The sequence below is a fragment of the Brassica napus genome, chromosome C1, assembly GCF_020379485.1.
Source record: "Brassica napus cultivar Da-Ae chromosome C1, Da-Ae, whole genome shotgun sequence".
In the NCBI taxonomy this organism is placed as follows: domain Eukaryota; kingdom Viridiplantae; phylum Streptophyta; class Magnoliopsida; order Brassicales; family Brassicaceae; genus Brassica; species Brassica napus.
The window spans coordinates 5,212,303-5,233,003 of NC_063444.1; the positions used below are offsets into that span (position 1 = coordinate 5,212,303).

Genomic DNA, 20,701 nt, shown 5'->3' on the forward strand with positions numbered 1-20,701 from the left:
AAGCTGGCAACTGTAATCGGTACGCAGCCTTACCAATCCTCTCCTCCACGCGGTAAGGACCGAAGTACTTCGCAGATAGCTTTTGACAAACTCTTCGTGCCACTGACTGTTGCCGGTAAGGACGGAGCTTCAAATAAACCATCGTCCCTTCTGTAAACTCAACATCGCGACGGTGCTTATTCGCATTATTCTTCACCAATTGTTGAGCGTGGACTAAGTGTTGCTTCACCTCCAATAACATAGCGTCACGCTCAATCAACTGAGTCTCCAAATCAGCATTTACCGTAGACCCTTGTTCATAACGCAGCAACGCCGGAGGATCACGTCCATAAACCACACGAAACGGGGTCATCTGTAATGATGTATGATATGATGTGTTGTACCATAGCTCGGCCCACCCCAAATACTTCGACCAAGTGCGCGGATGACTCGAGGCAAAGCAACGTAAGTATGTCTCTAAACAGCGGTTCAATACCTCTGTTTGGCCATCCGTCTGTGGGTGAAATAACGTGCTAAACTTGAGCTTTGTGTCAGCTAAACGAAACAATTCCTTCCAGAAGTGACTAAGAAACACCTTGTCACGATCTGAAACAATTGATTTCGGAAAGCCGTGGAGCCTCACTATCTCTCCAATAAAACGCTTAGCAACGTTAGAAGCTTGAAATGGATGTTTCTATGTCAAGAAATGACCATATTTGCTCAAACGATCCACAATAACGAAGATGACATTGCTACCATTAGACATCGGTAAGCCTTCTATAAAGTCCATAGAAATGTCTTCCCAAATCAAGTTAGGAATGGATAGTGGTTGGAGAAGACCCGCAGGTGACAGAGTCGAGTATTTGTGGGTTTGACATATCTGACAAGCCGACACATATTGCTGCACCGAACGAAACAACCCTTCCCAATGAAACCAAAGTTGGATACGTTTAACCGTTTTGAGAACCCCAGAGTGACCACCAGCTAGACCATCGTGACACTCCGCAAGGATCAACGGAATGAAACGCGAAGAAGAGGGAATAACCAGTCTGCCTTTATGCCAAAGTCTATCTTCACACACTGTAAGACCAGCTTTAACTGTGCCTCTCTCCTTAATATGTTTAATTGTCTCCTGAATATTTGTATCAGCCTCGATCTCTTGATATAACTCTGTAATCTGCAACGCCGTAGGAGCAGATAAAGCAAATAATGTCGTACAAGACGTTAACTCGCCGGAATGATCGATCCTTGATAGACCATCAGCCGCAGCATTCTGAATCCCCGGTTTAAAGACAATGTCAAACTCATAACCCACCAACTGCACTAACCACTTCTGATATTCCATACTGACTTCTCGTTGTTCAAGCAAGTACTTGAGGCTTCTCTGATCCGTATGAACAACAAATCTTCTTCCCAATAAGTAATGTTTCCACTTGCGTATAGCCAACACAACCGCCATAAGTTCCCTCTCGTAAATTGGTTTCAACTGTTCCCTTGCTGTAAGACCATGACTGAAGTAGGCTATAGGTCTCTTATTCTGCATTAAAACAGCTCCTATCCCAAACCCCGAAGCATCTGTTTCAACCACAAACTTCTGAGTAAAATCTGGAAGAGCTAATACTGGTGCTTACAACATAGTTGCCTTCAGTTTGTCAAATATCTCTTGTTTTTCTCCTGACCATGCAAATTGATCTTTCTTGAGCAGCTCCGTTAACAGTCTAGCCAAGACACCATAGTTCTTTATAAAGTTGCGATAATAGCATGTGAGTCCTAAGAAGCCACATAATTGTTTGATGTTCTTTGGAGTAGGCCAAAGTCGCATTGCTTTTGTCTTAGCCGCATCTGTAGCTACACCTTTTTCAGAAATCACATGACCGAGATACTCTACACTGCTCTGACTGAAGACACATTTTTTCTTGTTTGCATACAGAGAATGCTGCGCCAAAATGTGTAACGCCGTCTGCAAGTGCTTAACATGATCACTGATGCTGCTGCTATAAACCAGTATATCATCAAAAAACACCAGAATGAATTTGTTCAAATATGGTCGAAAGATCTCATTCATCAGAGCTTGAAATGTTGCGGGAGCATTTGTTAACCCAAACGGCATCACTAAAAATTCATAGTGACCATCATGTGTTCTGAATGCAGTCTTCTCGACGTCGCCTTGCTGCATTCTAATTTGATGGTATCCAGAGGTTAGATCAAGCTTTGAAAACACCACTGCACCGTGTAGTTGATTCAAAAGCTGATCGATCATGGGAATTGGAAATTTATCCGAAACAGTAACTTGATTTAAAGCCCTGTAATCCACACAAAAGCGCCATGATTTGTCCTTCTTCTTAACCAGTAAAACCGGGCCCGAATAAGGACTGCAGCTAGCTTGAATGATCCCTTTCTTTAACATGTCTTGAACCAGTGTAGTCATCGCTTCCTGGTGAGCTTGTGGATAACGATAAGGTCGTACACTCACCGGAGAGGTGCCTGGCTTTAATAAGATTTGATGTTCAATGCCACGAACCGGAGGAAGACCGTCTGGCATACAAAACACCTTCGAAAACTTCTCTAACACACAAGAAATTTCAACGGGAGTTGTCTCACAAGAGGCCGCACTAGCGTAGTGAGTGTATAAACAATGATCAACACCTTGCCGTGAAACATCATCTAATGGCAAGAGTGATTGAAAAGCATTGGTAGGAAGGTGGAGGTCACTTTCTCCTTGTAGTGTGACTCTCTCCTTTCCCCACACGAAACTCCATTCTTGTAGTTCCCAATCAATTTCACATTTGCCCAAAGTTCTAAGCCATTGAACCCCAAGAACCAAATCGACTCCACTCAGCTCCAGTGATATACAATTCAAGAGATAGTCCAAGCCTTGCATATGTAAGTGAACGTTGTTGCACACGCCTAAGCCATGAACCATAATGCCTGTACCCAAAAGAACTTGGAGACGAGAGTTAGATGTTGTCTGAAGATGAGCTTTCTTCGCAAGATTTGGAGAAATGAAGTTATGAGTAGCTCCACTATCAATCAGAATCACCATCGATGTACTGCCTATACGCCCCCTGACTTTCATCGTCGTAGGTGAGTTCATGCCCAAGAAGGAATACAAAGAGAGTTGCATCATCTGTGGTTTTGTTGTGTCGTTCGTCTCACTCATTTCTTCTTCTTGTTCCCCCAAAATCTCCACTTCAAATCCATCTATCACCGTGAAAACCTGAAGCTCTGGATTACCACAAAGATGACCTTTGAACCACTTCGCTTTGCATTTGAAACACAATTTCAAACGTTTGCATTCGGCTAGTTCTTGAGGTGTGAGGTGTACCCGTGGTCTGTCCCCCGCAGATGTACTTGGCTTTCCTGCTTCAAGGAGTTTTGTTTTATCCACTTGCTGATATCCTCCAGTCTGAGTTGTCATAGTCCCTGAACTGTTACCACACGAGTAACGATTCTCAGTCTTTGATTTATCAGCTAACATCTGACAAAACATGCTTGATTCCATCTTTACTACTGCAGCAATATAATTCCTTAATCCTTTTGGCTCTTTCATCTTTATCACTTCCTTCATCTCTGGTTTTAACCCCGTGTAAAACCGACTGATTAAGTTTGCTTCATCTATCCCCTTGACCACGTTTAATAGCTCCTCGAACTCCCTAACATAAGCCTGAACTGAATCTGTCTGCTTCAAAGCTGATAATCTGTTCCTCTGTTCATCATCTTTCGATTCCGCAAAACGGTCTAACATCCTCTGTTTGAACTGCAACCAGCTACTGAAAGGTTCTTCCTCATTCTCCCACGTATACCAATTTCCCACAGCTTCAGTAAGACTCAAAGCAACCAATTCGAATTTCTGATGTTCTTCATAACGAGCCGCCCTGAAATATCTCTCAACTCTCGAAATCCAACCATAAGGCATTGAACCATCAAACACATGCAAATCAATCGTCTTCAATAAACTTTCTCTACTCGCAAAAAAAATGTTGAATTCTCCGATAACCTAGCTCCTCTGTACCAAGTTCGTTTCTCGGAGAATCAGAATGTACCTGACTGTTAGAAGGGGCCGATGATGCCACTGACTTCCCTTTGTCCCCGATGACGTGCGATTCCAGTCTGTTCAAGATGCGAATCATCGATGATAGCTCCTTCTCAACTGAACCGATTCGCAGATTCATCTCTTCATTCGAATCCGTTAGACGCTTCCATCCACCGTTAATCACCTCCACCTTATCTTGTAACTCCGCCACCGTACGATCGACGGTGTCGATCCGATCGTTCGCTTCCTCGAGGATGGTCATCGTGAGAATCGCCGAGCTCACCGCACCAATTGATAGAGTTTAGCTAGAAGAACTCAATGAAATCGCAAACTAAACTCAATCACCAATGTATTTCTTCAATCCGATTACAAAAGATAACGGATTCGCTTATAGATTTGAATCTGAGTAATCGCTGGCCTCACCCAGACGATACACTCCTCAAGTCGTGAGACTCAACTCAAATCTACAAGCTGCCCCTTTTCTTAGCCAACAAGCTGGCTTTATACAATTTCGAATACAAAGCATTAGAAAGACTCTAATTCAAAACAAGTATCTCCTTCTTTATTTGAATTAACTTCTGCCACGTCAGACTCCAGCGGCTTCCTTCTCTGTCTTCTTCCTCACGTAAACTCTGTCAAGCCTATCAGATGACTGCAGCTTTGGACTAGATACAAGATGTGTTGCTTTGCCAAAAGCAACACAACACTGGTACGATGAACATCTTCTATTTTTATGTTACGAAAAAAACAAGAGAGGAGAATGTTGGTGTGACATATGCGAGGAACAAATAGGTATTAAGGAAACTCGTATAACTCCAATTATGTAAAGGACTTCTATGTCAATAGCTTTGTACAAAACCCTACAACCTCTGTACCTATATATTCTTCGCTGTACACTTCATGTGATAATAAGAAAAGATCTCATCTTCTATATGGTATCAGCAGCCATAGATCTAAAACCCTAAACACCTTAAAAAAAAAAAAACAAAAGAAAAAAATTATCGACAATGGCGACTACACATGAAACCAACCATGTTCTTATCACTAACAACATGATTCCAAACTCACCCGGTTTGTTCACAGTCAACATGTCGAATGTCACCAAATTGACATCGGATAACTATCTCATGTGGAGTATCCAAACACATGCGTTGCTTGGCGGCTACGGACTCTCGGGTTACATTGATGGCTCTCTTCTGATCCCATCTCAACATGTCACTATCAACAAAGTGATCTCTGAAAACAACGCTTACACCATTTGGAAGCGTCAAGACCGTCTCATATTCAGTGCTCTTATAGGAGCTATCACCACAACCCTCCAGCCGCTTGTCTCGAGAGCTACTACGTCGGCTCAGATCTGGCAAACCTTGGCAAACACATATGCTAAACCTAGCAGGGGACACATCAAGCAACTCAGAGATCAAGTACGCGCATGGAAGAAAGACAACAAGTCTATCGATACCTACATTCAAGGGCTTACCACCCGTTTTGATCAACTAGCCCTTCTTGGGAAACCGTTTGATCATGAAGACCAAATTGATGCCATCTTAGCGGGTCTTCCTGAAGAGTACAAGACAGTAATGGATCAAATTGAAGGGCGTGACATACCACCTTCTATCACAGAGATCCATGAACGTTTCATCAACCATGAACTCAAGCTGGCTTCACTTCCTTCGCAGTCTGTCTCTCCCGTCCCTGTCACGGCAAATGTTGCTCAACAGAGATCAAACAACTACTCTAACAACAGGTATCGCAACAACAACACAAACTACCGTGGCAACTCCAACAATTGGCAGTCTCAACAATACAACAAGAAGAACGGTAACAAAGGACCGAGACCTTACCTTGGCCGTTGTTAGATATGCGGAACTCAAGGACATGGAGCTAAGCGTTGCCCTCAACTCCACTCCTACCAGGCGAGCCAGTCTACACAGCAGAGCTCTCCTTTCACTCCATGGCAGCCAAGAGCAAATCTTGCCATGAACAATCCATACACGACAGAGGGATGGCTTCTGGACAGTGGTGCTACACATCACCTTACATCTGATCTCAACAACCTGTCACTACACCAGCAGTACCATGGAGGAGATGATGTGATCATAGCCGATGGAAACACTCTTCCCATCACTCATACTGGTTTCAAAACTCTTCCCTCTTCTTCTCGAGATTTAATGCTCAACAAAATTCTATGTGTACCCAATATTCACAGAAACCTAATATCTGTTTATCGCCTCTGCAACACTAATAACGTCTCTGTGGAATTTTTCTCCGCTTCCTTTCAGGTGAAGGATCTCAGCACGGGGGTTCCGTTACTCCAAGGCAGAACTAAACAAGGGCTCTATGAGTGGCCAATGTCCAAGAGTCAAGCAACAACGATGCTTACATCAACCAGATCCAAAGCTACCTTGCACTTATGGCACTCACGACTTGGACATCCACATTCTTCAGTCTTAAACACTACTATCTCTAAGTTTTCTTTACCATTGTTGCAATCGTCTCAGACGACTCATTCTTGTTCTGATTGCCTATCAAATAAAAGTTATAAACTCCCTTTTTCTGACCTATGGTCCTCACCCATTCTCTCCACAGAACACCATAAATATTACCTACTGTTTGTGGATCATTATACAAGATACTCCTGGATATATCCTCTCAAGAAAAAATCGGAAGTCAAGGCAATGTTCCAAGCGTTCAAACCACTTGTAGAAAATAGATTCAAGACGAAAATTGGTACGCTCTATTCCGACAATGGTGGAGAATATATTACGTTGAGAGAGTACCTGTCTCAGCATGGCATCTCGCACTTGACGACACCTCCACACACACCAGAACACAACGGTCTCTCCGAGAGGAAACATCGGCATATAGTTGAGACGGGGATGACGTTACTCTCCACAGCATCAGTACCGAAGACTTACTGGCCTTATGCGTTCTCAACGGCTGTATACTTAATAAATAGAATACCAACACCAGTTCTCCATTAACAATCTCCATACCATAAACTCTTCGGTGCTGCTCCCAATTATGAGAAACTCAAGGTTTTTGGCTGTCTCTGCTTCCCGTGGTTACGCCCATACACTAACCACAAACTCGATGATCGTTCTGTCCAATGCGTCTTCCTTGGATACTCGACGTCACATAGTGCATACCATTGCTTACATAGATCGTCGGGTCGCCTATATACCTCAAGACACGTCCAATTTCTGGAGCATCAATTCCCTTTTGCAACACCAGTTCGAACAATCTCAGAAGAACAAGGCAGCAATGATTGTCAATCTATGCCACAATCTCCGATTGCAACTCCGGTTCAGCCCTTGCCGTTTCTGCCTCCACGGAACCCCTGCACGGTCCTTCACCAACCGCAACCGGCCACTACGACTCAACCGCAACCGGCCACTACGACTCAACCGGCGACTACGACTCCATCGCAGCCGACAAATGCTCAGGTACGTTCAACAAATCCCTTAACTCCTTCTCACACAATCCACTCTGGACCTTCTGTCCAGCACAATAATGGGCTCAATACCCAAGCCCAGCAACCAACCCAACAAATCCAAGCCCAAAACCAAACACATACCCAACTAAATACGGGCCATACAGTCCCGGCCCAACACCAAATCCAGCCTACAATACCAAATACAAACCCTTCTTCTTCATCGACATCTCAATCCCTAACCTCAGAACAAATATCAAACACTCAGACAGAACCAAATCCAATAACCACAAACCAGTTACCGATCATACCAAACCAACACCCAATGAAAACCAGATCAAAGAACAAAATTTCCAAACCAAACCAAAAATTTACCTTGCTCGCCTCCCAAAACAAATCCTTAACTTCAGAACCAACAACTATCGCTCAAGCTATGCGTGATGAAAAATGGAGGAGAGCTGCATCGTCGGAATATGATGCTCACATAAAAAATCATACATGGGATCTAGTTCCAGCATCTCCGAGTCAGAACGTGGTAGGCTGCAGGTGGTTATTTACGACCAAGTATCTAGCCAATGGTGAAGAAGAACGACCGAAAGGAAGACTTGTCGCTAAAGGATATAATCAGCAATACGGAGTTGACTACGCAGAAACGTTTAGTCTTGTCATAAAAAAGACCACCGTCCGTCTAGTTCTTAACATTGCAACACACAAAGATTGGAAGATTAAAAAACTGGATGTAAATAACGCTTTCTTACAAGGTGACCTTCAAGAGGAAGTTTACATGATGCAACCACCAGGCTTCATTGACAAGGACAGACCCTCTCATGTTTGCAGACTAAGGAAAGCGATTTATGGCCTCAAACAAGCACCGAGAGCGTGGTACATGGCGCTTAAACAACATCTCACAGACTCGGGCTTCATCAACTCGCAGGCAGATACATCACTCTTCACGAGAATTATCAATGGCAGCTACACATATGTGCTCATCTATGTCGATGACATAATAGTCACATGTAACAACACTCTGATTATTGAAAGGGTACTCAATACGTTAGCTGACCGGTTTTCGATCAAGGATCCAGTGGATCTACACTACTTTCTTGGTATAGAAGCAACAAGAACAGAACATGGTTTGCACCTCTGCCAGCGGAAATATATTCTCGATCTACTAGTCAAAACAAAGATGCAAGACGCGAAACCAGTGACAACACCACTACCGACATCGCCTAAACTAACTCTTCACGCTGGTACTCCCATGTCTGATGCTTCCGAATACAGATCAATTGTGGGCAGTCTTCAATATTTAGCATTTACACGCCCTGATATTTCGTATGCTGTAAGTAGACTCTCATAATTCATGCATACACCGACAACGGAACACAAGCAAGCCGCAAAGCGAGTTCTGAGGTATCTCGCTGGGACACCAACTCACAGGATCTTACTGTCGCGGAAGTCTCCTCTCACTCTACATGGTTTTTCAGATGCTGACTGGGCCGGTGACACTGATGATTATGTCTCGACAAATGCCTATGTCATCTACTTGGGATAAAATCCGGTTTCATGGTCTTCTAAGAAACAACATGGAGTTGCTCGCTCCTCGACTGAAGCGGAATACAGAGCAGTCGCCAACACAGCTTCAGAACTCAGATGGCTCTCTTCTCCATGAACTAGGCATCAAACTACCAGTAGCTCCAGTCATCTACTGTGACAACATAGGAGCGACTTACCTCTGTGCCAACCCGGTGTTTCATTCAAGGATGAAGCATATAGCCCTTGATTATCATTTCATACGAAACCTGATTCAAACTGGAACACTACGGGTCAGGCATATCTCCACTCACGACCAACTGGCTGATGCATTAACCAAACCATTACCTCGATCCAAGTTTCATCAGGCATGCTCCAAGATTGGAGTGACTACATCCCCTCCATCTTGCGGGGGTGTATTAAAGAAACTCGTATAACTCCATTTATGTAAAGGACTTCTATGTCAATAGCTTTGTACAAAACCCTACAACCTCTGTACCTATATATTCTTTGCTGTACACTTCATGTGATAATAAGAAAAGATCTCATCTTCTATAATAGGTACCATGATTTGGTTCTACACATGTGATAGTTGTTGTGTCACATTCCATATTGAATGTGTTCTCGGCGACTTTTCACGTTTCATGCCCGGAAGGATAGTCAAATTTGAGGAGTGGAGAATCAAAACGATGCAAACCAGTCCTGGTTTCTTACCACGTTGTTATGTTTGTCATACTCGACGTGCAGTTCCATTCGTTTTAAACGTTTTTTATCCCAAGAAAAATGTATTCATTTGTTCTTTAGAATGTTTATTCAGAACCTCATTACGTGAAGATTTGTATTAAATGCATAATGTAATCCTTTCATAAGTATATATTATTTGTTGCCTCCAAGACAAGCAGATTGATTGTGATTAAACTTTCAATCTTTTCTTCATTAATAAATAGAAGCCACAGAGGAGGAGAAATAGAATCAAAAGGGAGAAACCGAAACACAATATAAACATTCAAACTATGATCTTCTTTGTCTTGTTTGCTTTTCTTCTCCATCATCTCTATGTCACTCTTCGTCACCTTCCTCATTTTCACCGTTCTGTCATCGTGACGAACAGTTGGATCGTAGCCGTGCTCGCGGCAGATCACTTGCCAGAACTTGGCACCGGTCTGATCACCGTACGGGCCACCCTTGGTCTCACTCATGTTCCTGTCAATAGATACGAAGCTTTGTATCTAGGGTTTTTGGAAATGATGAATCCTTTGATATCTATGGAATCGAATAAATAATAAATAGTGTGGTTTTTTTAGATTTTTTCGTGAACCCATTTCTTACCACTTGGGCTTACTGAACCGAATAACTAAACAAAACGGGCCCATAAATTTTGTGTAAACCGGTCCGGTCCACAACGGGAGAGACACGTGTCAGTCGAAGAAACTGATTCAAAATCGTTTTCCTTATAGTTCCTCGGATCGAAGCGAAGCATAACGGAGAGATCTCTCTTGCCCTCAAAAATGGTAACTCCAGATCCGTCCAAGTGTTCTCCATCACCTCAAATTTGATCACTTTTTTTTTCACTTACGTTACGATCTCCGTTTTAATGTTGTTGTTTTAGGCGGCGAAAGCGATTGCGAGTATATCTCCAAAGGCAGGCTTATTACTACTACCATTTACATCTCCAGCTTCTTCTTCTTGGTCGTTTTTTAGTATTGTCGTTACCAAAACCTTCGAACCCGAAGTCAGAAGGAGGAGAGTCCATGTCCTGAAAGTAGATATTTCCATTAAAGGGGGATCCAGATTTTGACGGATGTTTTTTTTTGGGTTTGAAAAGTGTTTGACTTTATGTTTAGATGTGAAATCAAACTTGAAAGCTCCCAAGTGTTTGAATTTCGATGGTTCTGGTTTCAGACGTTTATATAAAAAAAGGTTTATTTGTCTGCCGAGAAGAGAAGATTGCAGAGACGAAGGAAGCGTGTGAACGCGGTGAGGGGATGGGTTTGACGGTGACTTGACTTTTTTTTTTTTTTTTTTTAGTTTTTCAAAAAATAAACTCATGTAAAGACAAAAAGAAAAACATGTTTGATTTAGGCGTTATAACTATATCAGACGATCATTAGAGCATGTTTATTGCAGGTCTCTTAGGTCGGATCTCTTATCGTAATATAAGATACGATCTCTTAACTTTTAACTAAAAAAAGCTAAGAGACGTCTCTTATATCTCTTATTAAGAGACGTTTCTTATATCTCTTATTAAGAGACGTCTCTTAGAGACCGTATCTTATATTACGCTAAGAGATCCAATTTAAGAGATCTACAATAAACATGCTCTTAACCCTATAACCTCATTTTGGTTTCTTAATAACTTGTTTAATAATAAAAATTAGTTAAAAACTTTAGTTAAGAAACACTTAGTTTTTATGCTCCATTGAGAGTTTTTTAATTAAGGATTCTTAAAAAAAATATTAAACATTGTTTTATTAAAATTTAAAATTAATTTTATTTATAAATTAAAATTGGTTTACAAAACTAAAACCAGAAAAAAACTTAAACCTAAGCTAAACCATAAAGTTGATTTGCTCGACGAGGTTTGGCAATGAGCAAAGCATGAGTTTATGAACAAACCGTTCTGTCTAGACATTGAGAAGCCCTTAACTACTCTCAGCATCTGATCCCTGAAACCTTGCAAGAACCGCATTTGACCAGGTGTGCACTTTCCATGGTTGAGTCTACAGTCATGCCAAAACCCACTAGGATCTGCTGATGTTGGAGCTATGCTGCTTTGTATCTGATTATAACAAAACTTGTAATGTGAGCATAACCATCAAAGGACCAATACCTAAGCAATTGTAATGCTCCTTACCTGCCATGTATCATATGCAGCGTTGACAATGAAAAGTGGAGTTTTCATCTGACTGATCAGATTGTCTGGGAAGAAACACTGCAAAGAACAAAAAGGGAGTTTCATAAACTACTACAAGACTTGGATTCATTTTGCAACAATCATCAGGAAGAGAGAATGTACTACCGAAGTTGGATCAAGATGGTTTGTGCACAGACGAGGCAGGTTGTTTTTCACACTCTGAAACTCTACTATACCATTGTATAAGTTCCTGATTGTTTGTCAGAAACCAAACCAGTTAATCACAGGAATAGTTTTTACAAAGACTTGGAGTTAGAGAGAAATAAAACTTGTCCAAGAACAAGCCTGCGTCACTTAAGCACTTGACTTTGGTGGAACCAGGGAACAAGTTCCTGAACTCATCGTAACGTAGGATAGCTGCTAAACCACCACCTGAGCATCCAGAGAGAAGTGCCTGACACAACATTAACAGTTCATAAGAAACTACTCTTAGTCTTTGATCACGAAGTGTAGACTAAAAAAAGATTAAGTGTCAAACCTGGCCGGCGTATCTCATTCCATTGGCCTTTAAATCATCTATGGCTGCTCTTCAGATACGCTCTCCTCTAAACTGAAGCTGTGCAGCCTGTAAAAAAAGTTTTAAACAAAAGCTAAGAAGATGCTCAAATGTACAGAACTAAAAACAAAGCCTCTATTAACTCAATAGTGTAATGATTCTAACCTCATTCTAACCATCTCCACTGAAAGAAGCACCATCACAGTAACAAAGCTTAACTCTATTCCAATTGAAAAAGTCTACAAAAAATCAAGCACACGGCAATGAGGATTAATGATTCTCAAAATTACTGATATGGTCACATGAACAAAAATTTTAGAGACAACCTGGATTTTCTTGAGCTTTATCACTTAATATTCCTGTAAACTGAACCTCTTTCTCCATGTAGTTAGATGATCCATGATAGAGACACAGTTCACCTGCGTAAGCAAATCAAAGCATATAAAAAAACTGATACAATACAAACCTACTTTTGATTAAGAGGAAGCTTCCCTTCAGTGTTGAGCTTCTTCAGGAGATAAGCAAGGGCTTGTCCTTTTTCACTTTTTGAACCTTACTCTTGTCAATGAAAAAGCTAACCTCGTTTGGTCTCTGGTCACACTCTCTCTGCATCAAGTGATTGAACTTTGGTCACTTAACATAGAGTATATAGCAATTTATACATAGTGGTTGCAACAGGCTTTTACGGATCAGAGGATCCAAGCTCCGGCTCTCCGGATTCCGATCCTGAATCCGAAACCGGTCCTTGATTCTCAATCGGATCTAACGTACAGATTCAATAGCGGCATCGATCTTGACCTTAGATCGCTTGGTGGGGCATGTAGACGAAGAAGACGGTTCAGAGGATGAGGAAGAAGAACATAGACGCTTGGAAGTGGAAGAGCTGCGTCTTGTCTCCGGCGGAGAAGAATAGAGAAAAGAAAGAAAAAAATAAAAATAAAAGACATATCTTGTTTGGATGACACGTGGTATAAAACCACACTAAGGATCGGTCACCAAAATCCTTTCTTAAGGATCGATTATCTAAAATTAATTTAGTTTTCATTTAATTAAATGATTCATTTACTTTAAAAACCCCTTAAAAACCTAGATAATCATGGCCTTAGATTCTATATGCACAGCAGTGCACTAACAATATGTTATTCGGTTATATTACCTCTAAAATCTGGCAAAATATTATGTTAGTTATAATGAATGGTCTATTAAGTCTTCTCGAAGATACCCGAGGAATATTTTTTAGCAATTCATTTATTATGTTATGGGTTTAGTTTAGAAACAATATTGTATTTGTAAAGATGTATTGCTATATTATCTTAGCTTATGAGTATTGACTGTTGAGAATCGAAAGTAATGTTAGTTTAAGTTGTTTAACACACATTAGAGACCGAGGAAAACATCAAAGTTTTGAATTCAAAAGCTTAGTGAATCTTATCTACGAAACAAAAGTAAATGTCAATTAACAAAAAAGATTTCAAAAAATGTCTTCTCCCCGTGCGAACCCCTGGTTCCCCGAGAGGAGATGTGATTCCGGCTTGAATCCTGGTGAATCTCCGGTTCATCACCCCCCCCAGACCCGCCTGACCCGCCAGACCACGCCACCCTCATCAACTTCCCCCCTCTTCCTTCTTCCTCCCCTGCTTCTTCTCTGACTTCTGCCTTCCCTGCAAAGAAGAAAGCAGACATTACTATTTTGAGCCAAGAAACTCCAATTAAGACTCCTTTTGGCTTAGAAAACCCCACCAAACCTACTACTGAAACAACTACCAAAGATTATGATAGTTTCAAATCCAGATCTGAGGAAAACACTACCCGAAACAGTTCAAAAACCCCAAAATTTCACTATTCACCCACCAAAATCCTCCTCTCCCCTCCATACTAATCCAGCTTCTTCCCGAACTATAACAATTGATTCTCCCTCTAACCTACCTATCCTTGACACCCCTCCCCCCGTTACTAACCCAAAAGCCACTCCCCCAGTTGGATCCCAACAACCTCCCTTCCCTAACGCCAAAAAGAAACCACTACCCTCTGGTCTTCCTAAGACTTGGGCGCAGAAAACATAGCTCTCAGTTGATAGATCTCTCAATAGACTAGCTCCTACATCTATCTCTCCAGAGGGGAAACCTCGTGTTGCAGTCCCTGATGTGGTGTTCCAGAGAGGAGCAGAGCTTCACAAAGAGTACTTGATTGGAACATTCCTTGGCAAAATACCTGATTATGGATCAATTCAAAGTGTTCTGAACTTCATGTGGGGAAAAGGTGTGAAACTGGAAATTTACATGCAACCCTTGAAGAGGTCTTTCCTTGTCTGTATTCCCAATGAATTTATCAGAACTAAAGCTCTGGAAAAGCGATTGTGGTATGTTGGCTCCTCGATGTTCCATGTCTCACAATGGGGATCATCTACTACTTCTGTCATCCAAGAGATAAAGTCTATCCCCCTATGGGCTTATCTCTCAGGTGTTCCGTTTGATCTCCGAACCAAAGAAGGCCTCAGCCTAGCAGCAAGATTAGTTGGTGAGCCTATTGAAACTGATGACTACACCAAGAACCTCACTGATCTCAATATAGCTCATGTGAAAGTTGAAGCTGATCTCACTAAGCCTCTGCCTTCATCTGGTGAACTTCTGCGACAGAACGAAGAGACAATTCCAATAGAAATAATGTATCCATGGGTTCCTCCATTTTGCACTCAATGCAGTCGAATTGAACATGTGAAAAAGACTGCATCTACCCTGCTAATCCTAGTGAACAAGAGGTCTCTTCGGAGCATCAAAGCGGTACGCAGGTAGCTGTTCCTGATCCTCCTGACTCTGATGAATCCCTTGATGCTACTATGACTGAACAAGCTGAGCCTAGCTTAACAGCTATGGGTTTCTCTGTCCCGGACCTGCCTGATCATGATGAAGAGGTAACTCATCTCGATGAAACTGTTCCTGCTGTTGACATGTCCATTGACACCCAGTCTCTTCCTCCCCTTATCACCGCCCATGACACTTTAGCCTCTATTCCCATCTCCTCAAACCCCTTCTCTGTATTGTCCCCTTCCTCTCCTGAAGCTAACCAAACTATCCAGTTCTCCTCCTCTTCCACAAAGCTTCACTTGTCTTCGGCATTCCTGCCACATATGCCCCAACTTTTGGTTCCTACATTACCACTAAACAAGCTGCGGCTTTTAACGCCCCTTCCATCACCTTGCCTCCTCAATTTACTGTACCTTCTCGCCCTCCCCTCCTTTTCCCCGGCCACAAAAAACCAACCCGTCCTATCAGCCAACCATCAAATCTATCTGACCCCTCTATTACCCACCCAAAGGACCCACCACCCGGTGGCACTCCTTCCACAACCCTTTAATATGTGTACACAAACATTTTTTTGGAATGTCCGCGGACTAAATGAAGCAGATAAGCACACCCCTTTTGCTCAATGGCTAAACTATAATAAGCCTCATTTTGGTGCTGTTTTGGAAACACATATTAAAGAACCTATGCTCAACCCAATAATGTCGAAAGTCTTTCCTCGATGGCAGTTCTTATCCAACCATCAATCTGATCCTGATGGAAGGATTATTTTCTTATGGAGACACCTAGCTTCTGTTAAATTCGTGTCGCAATCCCGCCAGTCTCTCACCACTGAGGTTACTCTACCTAATCATCCCCCTATTACCATTACTTCTATCTATGCGTCCAACCTAGCTGAGGAAAGGATTGATCTTTGGGCTGAGTTGATAAATACCCAGCATCAACTATCTTTGCATCTGAAACCTTGGCTTGTAGCGGGATATTTTAATCAAATCACCCACCCATCTGAACATTCATCTCCTACTGTCCAAGCGCTCTCATCAAGCATGATACACTTCAGAGACACTCTCTTGCAGCTGGGTCTTTTTGATCTTCGTTACCAGGGTATCTTCAATACATGGTCTAATAAACAGCCAGTCTCCTTCGTTACCAGGGTATCTTCAATACATGGTCTAATAAACAGCCAGTCTCCCTCATCACCAAAAAACTAGACTGTGCCTTGGTTAACTATGAGTGGATCTCTGCCTTTCCAAGCAGCTCTGCAATATTTCTTCCCCCAAAATTCTCACAACCTCCAAACTCCCCTCCCAATTGCGGGTACCAAACCTTTCAAATTCTTCAATTACCTAACCCAACACCCTCTGTTCCTAACCACTGTGAATGACGCCTGGATTCTTGCCGGAATCTTTTCATCAACTCTTGCGGATCTCAGCTGGAAACTCAAATCACTAAAGAGTGTACTTAAAAATCTAAATAGAGAATAACTTTTCAAAAATTCAAGAGAGAGTGATTTCTGCTAACTGTTTGTTTAAGGATGTGCAGGTAAGAGCTCTGCAGGACCCAACTGCGGTCAACTTTGAAGAGGAGAAAACATTGCACGATAAATGGATGTTTCTGCAAGGAATCGAAGAAGCATACTTCAGACAGCGATCTCGAATTAACTGGCTAAAGGAAGGTGACTTCAAAACCTCCTACTTCCACCGTGTGGCCGTAGTTTGCGCTGCCATTAACACCATCAGATCATTCCTTCTCTCGAATGGCTCTCTTAACTGATCCGGAAGAAATGGCAATTCATGCAGTTAATAATTTCAAATCAATTTTGGCCCCTGATGTTCTGCCTTTCTGTCTAGTTTCTGTCTCCTGGTTTCAGTCGCTCATCCCATATCGATGCTCACCTGAAGCCTGCTTGTCCTTGTCATCTATCCCAGATGCTCCTACTATTACAAAAACGATCCTGAAACTCAATCCAAACAAGTCGTCAGGTCCAGATGGGTTGACCTCAGGCTTCTTTAAGGGTGCTTGGAGTATTTTAGGTGAAGAGGTTGTCTGCTCAATCTAACGCTTCTTTCTCACAGGTTTCATGTCATCTGCAGTGAACTCAACAATCCTCACTATGGTACCTAAACATCCAGGAGCTTCGGCAGTTGGAGACTACATGCCAATCTCATGCTGTTCAACTCTATACAAAGCTGTCTCTAAAATATTAGTTTCCAAGCTAAAGCCGCTGCTGCCTGATCTTATTCTCCCTAATCAGACGGCATTTGTGAAAGGACGGCTTCTGGTGGAGAACACAGTCCCTGCAACAGAGCTGGTAAATGGATATCACAAATCAGTGGGGCCGAAGAAAGTAGTTATCAAGGTTGATATCGTGAAAGCCTTTGACACTATCAGCTGGACCTTTGTGTTAAACTGCTTATCAGGAATAGGAGTGCCCCCATCATATATCAGACTGGTTGAAGCGTCCATCACTACAACCTCATTTACCGTGGGCTACAATGGACAAGTTCATGGCTATTTCAAAGGGAAGAGAGGCCTCCGTCAAGGAGACCCTCTCAGTCCGTACCTTTTTGTAATAGCTATGAACTGCCTCTCTATGTTTCTGGACAAGGGAGCTGAAGAAGGAAGGTTCAGTTATCATGATAAATGCGCTCCTACAAAATTAATGCATCTGTGCTTCTCTAGCGACTTGCTTATCTTCACAGATGGAGCTGAAATCTCGGTTAAAGGAGTCCTGGAGATCCTCGAACAGTTCAAGTCTAAATCAGGACTAGCAGTAAGCATCCAGAAAACAGCATTTTACTCCTCTGGCCTTTCATCCCATGAGATAAACATGATCAGTTCTTCTACTGGCCTAACTCATGGTTCCCTACCTATCTGTTACCTAGGTGTCCCACTAAACTCTAAAAAACTTTCCCTACTTAACTGTGAACCCCTTCTAAACCAAGTAAAGAGTAAGGTTAATACCTGGAGCGCCCAGTCACTCTCGTTTGCAGGGAGACTACTTCTGGTGAACACGGTCATTGCAGGTATCACGAACTTCTGGTGCACCACATTTGTTATTCCGAAAGCCTGCACTAAGAAAATCAATGCAATATGCGGAGCCTATCTTTGGAAAAGAAAATCAGATGGAAATCATACGGCTAGAGTTTCTTCTTGGGAAACAATTACTTTGGCAAAAAGGAAGGCGGTTTGAACTGTAGGGACCTGGTGGCTTGGAACAAGGCGTGCATTCTCAAACTAATCTGGATCCTTCTGTAACTCTGGCTCTCTTTGGGTGGCTTGGTACAAAAAGTAAGTGCTTGATGGGTCATTAAGCAATTTCTGGACCAAGAAACCAAGTCAGAAACATTCTTGGTTGGCTAATAAGCTACTACGAATCAGAGACATTGCCTACCCTGTGGTGAAAGTCAAGCTTGAAATGGAGCGAGAACCCGCTTTTGGAGACAATTGGATTCCCTTTGGTAGTCTAGAAGCTTTCCTCTCACCGGTGATATCTAGAAGAATGGGTGTCCCTGCAAATGCGATGGTAAAGGACATCAACGCAAATGGCAACTGGAATATCAGATCACTGAGAACGGACAATCTGGTTATATTCCAGACTTATCTCACAGGAATCTTTCTTACTGAAGAAGAAGACACTTACGAATGGGAGGTAGACGGGGTGGTCTGGAAAGATTACAGCACCAGTGCTATATACAAACAGCTGAAGCATCACGCTCCTCTGGTGCCTTGGTTTGATATTATCTGGTGTAAAGGTGGAATTCCTAAACATAACTTCCTCTCTTGGCTCTTTGTTCTTAACAGATGTCCAACTAGAGACCGATTACTCAATTGGGGGCTCACTACGGATCCTGCTTGTTTACTCTGCAATGCTGCGCCGGAATCGCACGATCACCTTTCTTCTTATGTCCCTATAGTTGGGAAATTTGGTCAGCAACTACAACTAGATGTCAAGTCAACACACCAAGAGATTATCAGAGCACCATAGATTACCTCATCAACTTGCGTCTACCAAAGCCTCACAAAAAACTTCTTCTGATTGCTTGGCAATGTGTGATTTATCTGTTGTGGACAGAACGCAACTCAAGATTATATAGAAGAAGCTTCAGGTCTCCGCAATCACTTCTCACGACCCTAGACCTCACCGTTCGCAACAGATGCTCTAATCTGCGATCTCAGAACCCAGCTACTTCTTCATCCATGATTCAATTGTGGTTTCGATGATCGGGTTGATCTCCGTCAACTGCATGACTCCTCACTGGCTCCTTCACATTATCATTACGGTTGGGCTTCTAATTATTAGGTTTAAAACTAAGTTGGGTTATTATGTGGAGCTCTTGTAGTATCCATAAAACTAACTGAGGCCCAAAAGCCTGTATCTTTTTTTTAATGCATTTTATAGAAAACCTTTTTTCAAAAAAAAAAACAAATGTAAATGTCAAAAAGTCAAATTTAGTCAGAGAAACTTATATAAGACCATGTTTATCGGGTAAAACCCAAAATGGGTTTCTAAATTTTTTTTTTTTTTGTCTTATTCTGATTTAAAAAAAAAAATTAATTAAAAAACGAGCGAATCGCGGGCCGCCACGTATCGATGGTGGGCGCCGCGAAAATGAATGCGAAAATGCAATAACCCACGGATTATCGATCTTATTTCATATCTTTTGTTACCGATTTTTGTCTCTCGGGTGGGACCCACGCGTTAAAACCCTTTTATAACCCCCGATAAACGTGCTCTAAACATTTTATTTTAATTTATTTGTTTTTGGTTTAATGTTACTTAATTTTGTAGCTTAATTTTATTATATAGGTATATGTTGGTTGAATTTTTAGGACTTGTCTGATTGTATATATTTGCTTAAAATTTAAACATATACACAAGAAAATCGAGTATATGAAATTAATGCCCAAGTCGAAAGATTAGATGGATATATAAAAGTTTTATTTTTCATTATTTAAAGATTTACGCGGTAAGGAAGCATGGTTGGTGTGTCTTGTACTCTTTAATTAACATTCGAAATTATTCTTAATATCTAGTTACTCATATTTTAATACTGATTTAGACTGCTTTAGAGGAAAAAACAAGTTTCTAAAAGAGGATAAGAAGTTTCTTGGAAGTGGCAAATTGGTAAAATTAAGATAGAATGCGATGACGATGGTAGGTGATACAATAAAACTGAACATTTCCTACCGTCAAGTTAACAGTGGTAATTATAGTATTTAAGATTTAATCCAAATGACCAGTCTACACTTTATTCTTATGAGTTTTCAACTTAGCTAAAACTAAAGGTGGGGTTTTGATTTAGGTGGTGACGTGCAAGGAAAGTAAATGATTGCAAAAAGTAAATTCAATATTAAAAAAGCCAGTCTAAGGTTTCTCATCGGGTGTTGATGCTAAACCAAACATTTATTCAAGCGCAATGTAGCACAATCTAGAACACGGATCACTCGAGTAAAACAGCTCACTATCGTGGTGCTGCCCCCTTTTGCGGTTTGACCTTGACACCTAAACTCA

General features: G+C 41.7%; 1 protein-coding gene and 1 long non-coding RNA gene across 9 annotated transcripts; one reads left to right on the forward strand and one right to left on the reverse strand.

Annotated features, from left to right (window-relative positions):
• Positions 1 to 10,225: 10,225 nt before the first annotated feature.
• On the reverse strand, positions 10,226 to 13,341 carry LOC106416375 (pectin acetylesterase 12). 8 transcript variants are annotated; one of them, XM_048745355.1, is made up of 9 exons: positions 13,157 to 13,333; positions 12,712 to 12,991; positions 12,551 to 12,624; positions 12,368 to 12,454; positions 12,192 to 12,283; positions 11,995 to 12,079; positions 11,830 to 11,907; positions 11,592 to 11,754; positions 10,226 to 10,731 (listed from the first exon to the last, which is right to left on the reverse strand). In XM_048745355.1, exons 4-9 carry the CDS (start codon positions 12,383 to 12,385, stop codon positions 10,709 to 10,711), a joined length of 459 nt encoding a protein of 152 aa, XP_048601312.1. In that variant the 5' UTR covers positions 12,386 to 12,454; positions 12,551 to 12,624; positions 12,712 to 12,991; positions 13,157 to 13,333; the 3' UTR covers positions 10,226 to 10,708. The 8 variants fall into 8 exon arrangements, with proteins under 8 accessions (XP_048601312.1, XP_048601311.1, XP_048601309.1 ...); XM_048745354.1 differs by having other exon boundaries at positions 12,159 to 12,283; positions 13,072 to 13,333; XM_048745352.1 differs by lacking the exon at positions 10,226 to 10,731 and having other exon boundaries at positions 11,447 to 11,754; positions 13,184 to 13,341.
• LOC106416376 lies at positions 10,404 to 10,902 on the forward strand. Its single transcript, XR_001283131.3, has 2 exons — positions 10,404 to 10,486; positions 10,585 to 10,902. It is a non-coding gene; the product is annotated as an uncharacterized LOC106416376 (long non-coding RNA).
• Positions 13,342 to 20,701: the final 7,360 nt, after the last annotated feature.